This window comes from Berghia stephanieae, chromosome 4 (genome assembly GCF_034508935.2).
Source record: "Berghia stephanieae isolate SIO BIC M18660-M18661 chromosome 4, UCSD_Bste_1.3, whole genome shotgun sequence".
Lineage (NCBI taxonomy): Eukaryota > Metazoa > Mollusca > Gastropoda > Nudibranchia > Aeolidiidae > Berghia > Berghia stephanieae.
Window position 1 is genome coordinate 5685651 of NC_088363.1, and position 10000 is coordinate 5695650.

At 41.7% G+C, this 10000-nt stretch overlaps 1 protein-coding gene across 1 annotated transcript in view; it reads right to left on the bottom strand.

Moving 5' to 3' along the window:
• Window positions 1-2971: 2971 nt before the first annotated feature.
• The window catches only part of LOC144969944 (cadherin-related tumor suppressor-like), a 300799-nt gene continuing 293770 nt past the window's right edge, over window positions 2972-10000 (bottom strand). The window contains 4 exon segments of the mRNA XM_078909034.1: window positions 2972-5594; window positions 6908-7172; window positions 8987-9201; window positions 9499-9821. Of these exon segments, the coding sequence (XP_078765160.1) occupies window positions 3592-5594; window positions 6908-7172; window positions 8987-9201; window positions 9499-9821 (2806 nt within the window). The 3' untranslated portion in view covers window positions 2972-3591.

Here is a 10000-nt window from a genome sequence, read left to right on the forward strand (position 1 = left end):
TGTACCTCCCTGCCCGCTATGGGAGGTCAGGATCCCCACCCAGTGTTTTCTCTTTCAGTCTCCGATTGTATCAATATCGTACCAACATTCGATCGATAAATCACCGATTTGTAGTCATCTATTTATGTACATAAAATCATTGAACGAAAATGTCCAGAAATAAATGTTCGTTCATTGAAATCAAATAATAAACTCTTGATCGGAGAATAAAATCAAAGGCGTAGACCTTTGAAAATGAAACGTTGGGCATGATGTGAATGCCGGGCAAGAGATGAAATAGGGAAAACTTCACCCGTAAGGCTGGGAGAAATCAAAAATATTTTAATGACAATTTTAAAACGAACAGCTGGAGAACACAACGTCATTCACGACTATCTTCTGACTATTTTTTTTACCGCACCGTTTCCATTTCTGCTGATTCCTCCAAAGAACTTCTAGTTTTGTAAACACCGAAACACTTCTGAACTCTGAGTCTAGAAATTTACGATTCTAAATGGCAGTTTTTCAAATACTAGAAGTAATAGATTGATCTTGTGTACTTTCAATTTATGGTAGTGTAAATAAATATCCAATAAAATTTATTTAATATAAACCAATCCATAAACTGCGATGGAAAACATAAAGCTTTAAAGATGTTCCACGAATATTTCGTCTTCTTTGCATAAAATTCATATTTAAAAAAAAAATCTAAGCTATTCAATCTTTTGTATATATATCTATATTTCGTTATACGCTTCATGCAGTCAACAGGCATCAATTGGCAATTTATTTTATGATAACCCCCCCCCCCCCCCCCCCCAAAAAAAAAACAACAAAAAACAACCCCCCCCCCAAAAAAAAAAACAACAAAAAACGAAAAAAAAAACAAAAAACAAAAAAAACTAAAAAACGAAAAACAAATAAATTTTTAAAAAATAAAAAAAAAAATAAAAATTCTAAAATTGTATCACGACCTACAGACTTTCTGGCAGATTATTCAAGAGCGCCAAGGAATGCATGATCAGAATTATCTTTATAATAGGATTCAATTGTCTGATGTTACGTCCGCCCAGCAACCAGCAGCTTGGTTCTAAACAATGAAAATCGACATTTTTTATTCTTCATGCTGGGTAGAACGTTTTCACATGTCAAGTGATAAGAATGTATAAAAGTCAAAACATGATGAGATTTATAATGTTTTTCTCCTATAAATACACTTTTATGCTCGTCGGAGAAGTATTTCATAAGGGCGGTGATAGACATAATGGCGCCAGACATTGTTCCGATAGTTTAGAACCAGTTACTACGAGGGAAGTGACGTCACGACTATTGACCCCTATTCTTATCTGATCTTTGTCATTTCTATATGAATTTCTACACTATACCCAATACCTTATTTAGAACATTCAAATAACCATGCGAATGATGAATAAAGATATCACTCAAATTTCATATATTATTGTTACAAATCATTAGACAAATACAGATAAAATTCTCATTCATTTTTACCGGCGTGTACTTATTTACAGGTCTGATTACCCAACCCAATATGGCGTCATTGTTGTGATGGGTATATGTTCAAACAGATTCAAAATATACTCCACTACAACAATGTTAACAATAAAATAATCCCCTTCCGTCACGACATCATAAGATATTATCATCGCCTAGGCATTCCATGAAGGAATATGGATATTTCATCAAACAAGATGTCTGATGTCAACAGGAATCACCCATGCTGTCACAGTGAGATGCCGTCGCCTAGGCATTCCATGAAGGAATATAGATATTTCATCAAACAAGATGTCTGATGTCAACATGAATCACACATGTTGTCACAGTGTGCAAATTGGAGGTTAATAATCTTGCCCAAGGAAAAAAAAAACGAAAGTGCCTGAAGCAGGGCTCGAACCCGGGAGATTCCTGGGTCACAATGCAATGCCTTTACCACTCGGCCACTTCGCTCCCTAACAATGTTAAAACAGGCCCATGATTACGTTCAGCTGTAAGCAGACGTGTATATAATATGTACACTGAAGTTTTTATTTTACCCTTTTTTGTATTCAATTTTAAAAATGTTCTTACATTTGAAACAACAGAGGTAACAAATAGTGTAATATTTTGATTCTGGATGTAGTTATCAAACTTTAGGACAACTAATGTAATTGTCATATTTCCCCAAACACATATTTTGTATTACAATGCCAGTAACACGATTTCCTTTCACACAATTAAAAGAAATAAATCATAAGAAATTGCTACATTATCTCATTCATCTGTAGTGTTTTATTCATCCTGTTTTGTTGATAAAGGGGAAACCCGAAACGTTCATTTGATCTGTTTTTGTAATTAAATGTATGCTTATTCAATTCAATATTATTTATTTCTTCGAGCTTCGACCAGCAACATTTACATCACAATTCAAAGAACACATTTTATCTATTTTCTATCTACTATTGTGTCGTGATTTTAAAATATTTAATTTTATGATAATATATGAATATATCAATATTATGTATAAACCTACACTCACGTATTCACAAGTTTGATAACAGAATAGAATCGTTATTTTGACTGTTTCCCTCCCAGCCAAGGACACCGCTCAGGGCCAGGACAAAACCAATAATCTCATTCCAAGACAAAGAAAGACAGAAAGCAAATTTGAAAACAGCTGTAAGGGGATAGAAGACACAGCAAGCGCCTCCCTGCCCATCACGGGAGGCCAGGAATCCCACCCATATCCCCTTCGCTGTGTTTGAGAATATTTCCATTAGAACAATCACAATTCAAGTCATCAAACTTGTAAAATAGTACATGAAGGTATAAACACATTATAAAACACACCTCAATGTTGTCAGATAGATTTAAACTTCAATTGTTAAGCGCTAACTAATTAAAAAGAAACACTGCAAAAGCCATGACCATAATGAAACTCCGTGTGAAAGGAAAACATGTGTACAGTGCAGAAGACAATGAATGAGGAATCTCTCAATTTTATTTTATTATCACACGACTTTTTAAACCAAATCTTATGTCAAACATATACAAAACATATAACATATGGATAAAAGATCGATTTTTACACATAATAATGTTCATTTCCACTTCGAAGCAGTTTTGGATGCGAGTTTATAACATAGAAGTGGCAATTCGTCAGCATGTCATTTACCCCAAATACCATATTATTATATCTGTACACACTTCACCTTTGTAAATAATAGATGAAGCACATTCAATCTCTCTCTCTCTCTCTCTCTCTCTCTCTCTCTCTCTCTCTCTCTCTCATTGTTTCTTTCATTCAGTCCTACTGCCTCAAACACCCCTACCTCCCCATTATTACTCGAAATCCCAAAAAGTCACATCATCATCAGCATGATCTGGCAGTTTTTCAATTGTTAACCCAAATCTATACTAGGTAATCATCCTCACACCACATATTCAAGCATCTTTCAAATCGTCCATGTTTTCAATGATGTCATTCTTTGATCAGCATCCATCTCACGGATTCTTTTAGTGTTCAGATACTCCCATTTCTTCTCACAACGTCACATGATGATAACAATATGAAATCCTAAAAAAAAATAAAATAAAATACACATTCACGACTACACACTACACATACTCCTCATACGTGTGGTCTAGATCCCCATCCACCACATGGCCAGAATCAGGCAACTGTGCAATGTCACTGAACACACCGACCAACTTGTCGAAGTTGGGGCCCCAGTTCAAAAGAGCGTCAAAGTCATACTGACTGCTGATTGGCTGGGCCATGACGGGGCTAGACGGGCTGTTCGAGTTGGAAGACGAAGCGTTCGTGCTGGCAAAGGAATCTCCGTTTGAATTTAAGCCGTCTCCAGCGGAGATGACGGGATTTTGGTGGCCTGCGGGGTTCATTAACTGAGGGGACGTCGTGTTGTTAAAACTACTCTCATCACATTCGTTGTCAACCTCCGTTAATTTGGAAAATATCATTTTGCTCGGGTCTAAGTCTAGTCTATTCCGCATTGCGGGGTCGTTGTCGTATTCAAATTCAGAACAAGTGAAAGAGTCATTCGCCCCGCTGTCGTCTGAGCTGGAGTCAGGTGGTTCTAAGAGCAAAGAACCCTCTAGCATAGGATGAGGTGGAATGTGATGATGATGTGGTTGATGGTGATGATGTTTATTATCCCCTTTAATTCTACCACCACCACCACCACCTCCTCCACCACCACCGGGGCCGGGGCCGCCCCCGCCTTCTATCGATGACATGGTTGGGTCATGCATAAGCATGTCGGGTCTCGCGTTGAGTCGGTTCACGTCTTCCACGGTGAGACCTTTGGGCGTGCGAGACTTCCCTGACTTGTGAATGTTGTTGGGGTTTGAGGAATGAGGCGGGAATCCCCCACTGGGAACAGTCGTGGCGGAAGAGCTAGAGCTATGACTATGGTGACTACCGATGGAGTTACTTCGACTTCCTCTGATGACGTCTTGAATATTGTTATTACTACTGTAATTTGTGCTGCTATTATTAGCACTACCGCCGCTATAGGCGTTATGACTATGCGGATGAGAACGCGGGCTACGAACGTGAAGTTGGGTGAGTGGGCTTAGCCTAGCCCGCGGAGTTTGATTCACAGCTGCTAAAGCTGAGCTGGGGCGTCCACCGTTAGCGTTGGGAGCCATGTGGGGACTGGAATGAGTGGGGACGGAGAGAGCCGAGCCGGTGAGAGAAATGGGGCTCTGCCTCGTGAAATGTGGGTGGTTGTGATTGTGTGGACTTGCACGATAGTTGTTGGTGGGGCTGTCTCTGTATTTGTTGAAAAGGTGCGGGTGATGATGATTAGGTGGGAGTTGCTGTTGAAGCTGGTTATGATGATGATGTTGATTTTTAAGATGCTGCTGATGATGGTAGTGAGGCTGTTTTCCATTTCTGAAGTCTCTGTAGTGGCGTATCATGTCTGAAGGAGCAATATCTGACGGGGCTATGCTGCTGGCGTTTTCAAAATCATAATGTTCAGGAACTCCTTCATCGTCCAAGGCTACTTGAAGGTCATCAGGGTCCATAATCAACACACCGTCGGACAACATCTGTGGAGAGTAGCTGGACCCTATCAAATCCGGCCTTGCCGTTAATGAATTTGTTTTGTGGCCATTTAACTCCCCGACGATGTGGTTTCTGATGATCTCCTCTTCCGTAGGACTGGTGGCGTAATGGGGGATTCCCCCATTTGTCCCGATACTGTCCGAGTTCGACATGCCTTTACCATTGGCGCTGATCACGTGATTACCGCTGCGACTTTCCTTTTTAGATTTGATGCATTTGTGGAAGAGTTCCCGTCTGGTTTTGAATATAACGACTAGGATGACCACAACGATGATGACGATGATGAGAAACACGATAGCGACGATGATCCCGGTTTCCAGTCCGTCGGCTTCCTTGGCCATGTAGTGGCAGAGAACGACTTCCCCGTTGGGCATACACTTGTTGCTGCCACCGCACGGATTCCCCTCACAAAGACCGGCACACTCACCCTCCACCCCACCCGTTACTTCGATAGAATATTTGCTCGATGAACCGTTTAGAGGTAAACTCTTCCCGTTGATCAAGAACTTTGAGAGGCAGCCATCGAAACCTGGACAGGGAGAAAAGACAACAAACAAAACAATTAATATTAATGAAGAAGAAGAGGGCAGGGAGGAGGGTTGGGGCGGGCGGGGGGGGGGGGGTAGGAGATAAGATAATACACTTGAATAACTCAAAACATTATAGAGAGACAGCTCACAGTAGAGTCACGATCTACCCGGTCAGACGGAGTTGTCAAAACAGTAAGGTCACGGGATCGAGCCCCAATGAATCGCCTCTGCGAAATCTTTATTCTCTGTTGTCATCTGGCATTTTCTTACTCACTTTATTTCTTGTTATTGTCAACATCAGTGTCTGCTCCACTCACTTCTCTGATAGACGGTTGAGCAATATCTGGTTTGCGCTCTCTGTGAGTGTGAGTCATTTGTTACAGTTCAAGATCTTATTACTTGCACACACACAGATAGATAGATAGATAGATAGATAGATAGATAGAGAGAGAGAGTGTGAGAGAGAGTGAGAGAGAGAGGGACAGAGGGAGAGAGAGAGAGAGTGTGTGTGAGAGCGAGAGAGAGAGAAAGGGAGCGGCAGAGAGATAGATAGAGAGAGAGAGGGAGTGAGAGCGAGAGAGAGAGTGAGAGAGAAAGGGAGAGGCAGAGAGAGATAGAGAGAGAGGCACAGAGAGAGAGAGAGAGCGTGAGAGCGAGAGATGGAGTGAGAGCGAGAGTGAGAGAGAGAGAGAGGGAGGGAGAGGCAGAGAGAGATAGAGAGGCAGAGAGAGAGAGAGAGAGAGAGAGAGAGATAGAGATAGAGATAGAGAGAGCTAACTGATTCGACATGGATTTGTAAGGCTAAACTAATGAGTAACTCATACAGGACTTTATATGTAAAAAATTTATACTGGTTATGTCCCTTCCCCTATAAAATCATTTAATACGTCAACAATAAACTGGTGTCAATCTCTCTTTGCCCATAACAAATGGATAATATTAATAACTCTAAAAACACATTCCACGATTCAGTGGTTTCACCATGCTCAATGCGCTTCCCAAAGCTTCATTCAGACCCCTATCATACAGTATGGAACCACATTGCATATAGGCTACCCTATTTAAACAAACAAAATAAAATCCCTTTATTCGTCTTTGTGAGAAATATTTTTAAAAAATTTAAGATCAAATACTCAAATAACTCAGGCGTCAGCCGCAGGGAAGCGCCCAAAAGTGATCAATATAGGAGCTGAGTCTTTTTATGAAAGAAAAAAAAACCCAACTACATACAGTGGGATTTGAACCCGGATCCTCCAGCCTTATCCATTTAGTAAGTTCGACACCAAAATACAATAAAACCCCATTAACTTACCAGACATGATTGTGTTATCTGGCAATCGTTTCTTGCCGCTGATGGACATTTCTAAGATGTCCAGGGAATCGAAGTCGTAGGACTGGCCAAAGTCCCGAGGCCCAGACGACACGCCCCCAAAATCCACCAGGTAGAAGTTGTCGGCAGTTGACGTCACAGTCACGTTGTGCCAATTGCCGTCTGCGATATTGAGGCCTGATAAGGTCAAAGGGTCATTGACTGCGTCGCTGGTCCTCAACAGGAAGTAAAAAGTGTCACCGGAATACTGGAGGGAGAAGAGAATGAATGTTTACATTTTGTAGGAATAAAAAAAAACCGAGCTGTTATATAGCGCAATATCCACTAAACGTGCTCAAAGCGCTTTACAATGGGGTCCCTGACCAACAGCAACACGTAACATGTAGAACAAGACATGACGCCTGTTAGGCGATCGATATTACAATTTTTCCCGACAGACACAACGCTGTTAAAGGCCAGGTACTCATTTTAAGAGTACGATGAGAGAATGTGAGTAAAGAGCCTTTTCCAATGCGCAAGCGAGGCTCGAACCCAGGACCTTCCGATCCAAAAGCAAGTAAGTGTCATACCACTAGACCACATAACCGCATATTGTCGAAAGTGCAGCTGTTTTATCCGCAAAGAGTAAAATGTGGACAAAACAAGTTCTGGTATAACAGTGAACACAGCTTGTTTGAGTGGACCCAATACTGCCGTATAATTTTTTTTAAGCATTGAAAATAAAAATATTTGGCCAGCAAACTCGTCCTTCAACTATCGATCATATAAAATGGCCGTCATCTAACCAGGCAGGCTTTTGGACTGGAACCCGCAAGGAAAGAGGAGGGGTGGTCGGCTAAAGCAAACATGGCGACGAAGCATTGATGCCGAGTTGAAGCGTAGCCATCGTTAACATATAGCCTGACACTAGAACCCTCTAAGACTGGCTGGCAGTTTGACGTCATTTTTTAGGTTTGTGTAGCGTCTAGTGAGTTGTCGTTAGTAGAGCTCATGGAAATAAGTTATTTCATTGGTTGAACTATTGAATACAACTCACGATTTGTTTTATTTTGTGGCAAAAGACTGGCATTTTGATGTCGTTTTTTGGTCAGTGTCAGGCTATAAGTTTACGATGGCTACGGTTGAAGGCAGCCGGACAGACCTGGGCCCAGAAAAGGAAGACCTCCAAAAACCGAGTCAGATGGGAGAGTGCTGTTGCGGCCCCTGTGTTCCACTAGGAATTAATAGACTTAAGTCAAGTGAGTCAAGCCATCTAGCCTAGGTGTCAAAACCTTGTGATTTCAATTGAAATAACTAGAGAGAGAGAGAGAGAGAGAGAGAGAGAGAGAGAGAGAGAGAGAGAGAGAGAGGGAGAGAGAGAGTGTGTGTGTGAGAGGGAGAGAGAGAGAGAGAGAGAGAGAGAGAGAGAGAGAGAGAGAGAGAGAGAGAGAGATAGAGAGAGAGAGATTAGACCAGTACGGACACGGTCCTTTCCATAATAATTTAAGCTAAAATACAATACACAGCAATCAGGATTGTTTGTTTGTTTGTTTTTAAGGGTTTTACGGCGCTTGCAACACATTTAGGTCATATCAGCGCCAGTTAAAAGGAAGAAATCGGCATAGTAAAAAGTTCTAGAATTACAATTAAAGTACACCCAAGATAAGGAAAAACAAAGGGGAATTTGTTCAAATGGGGAATAGGTGTAGATTCCAAGAGCACACCATCAAAGCACTTAGTTTGAGATCACCTAAATGTCTTATCCATACACAAGCACATATACAAACTAAGAGGAAGACACTCAAATGTTTACATATCATATATAATATGCAAACAAAACAATACAGTGCATAACAGAGATTTACAAGACAAAATATTACCATCTCCCAAATCTCTAACTATACATCTGACTGGTTCCCTCCCAGCTAGTGTATCCGGCTAGGGCCATGACAAAACCGAGTAATCTAATCCCAAGCCAAAGACAGAAAGCAAGTTGGAAAACATATAAAGGGGGATAGAAGACACATTAAGTGCCTCCCTGCCCACTATGGGAAGAATCAGGATTTTAAAATGTGTCCTTACCCAAAGCAGACAACTGGCTGCCGACGTGCGAGAACTGTACAGCACACCGCCCTTCTTGGTCGTCCTGAATCTCAGCGTTAAGGTCGACACGGGCACTGCTCGCCTCTTCCTGGAGGAAGAGTCCTTGAGGGCGTCCAACTTGCTCTGCCGGATGTAACTCTCCTTCAGGGAAAACCTGATGACGCCATTAGCCCCAAGACTAAAGGGTTGTCTCCCTGTTGTGGATGGAAATCAATGGATTACAGTAAAGGACGTATTGGTAAACATGGACCTTTGTGATTATATAACATATATCAAGATGTGATAAAGAAATAAAAAGATATAAATAAATCAAAACATAAATAGATATAAATTATTGGCCTTAATTCAAAGTTAAAGGGGCCTTTCAAAGAGGTGGCCATAAATGTCTACTGTCTAATCTAAGCAACCAAAATCTGCAACCCCCCCCCCCCCCCCCCCCCCCCCTCTTTCTTAATAAAACAAGTTAAAAGGTTAGTGACGTCATTACACACCTGTCTGACAGAGAGGCCCTGTGTATTCATCAGTACAGTGACACACAGCCTTGTCCAACACATCAACACACGTGCCGCCATTGGAGCACGTCACGGAATCACACAGACGCCCAGGCTTGGATCTCGGACATCCTTCACCCACGTCACGGGAGGACAGGGCTCCGCTCTCACCGTCATCGACCGTGTACGTTCTGCTGTTGATGACCACGCTGTGCATGCAGCCCACCAGGTTGAACGTGGACACCTCTCCCAGCTGGTCTTCGATGTCCTTGAACTTCCTGACCCCACCCAAGCTCAGATGCCTTCCAATGAGTTGCTGGTCTCTGGAACACAACGTAAAGAAGGATGCGATCATCAAATATAATTCTCTTTATTAATCCCCAAGGAAAGGCTTCTTTTGGGTCTACTCCAGACCTGTCTAGTACTACGAAAAATTCGTAGAAATCCGAATTTTTGGCTCCATTTACAGAACTGCATTCGCTTCTTTGACTCCATAAATTAG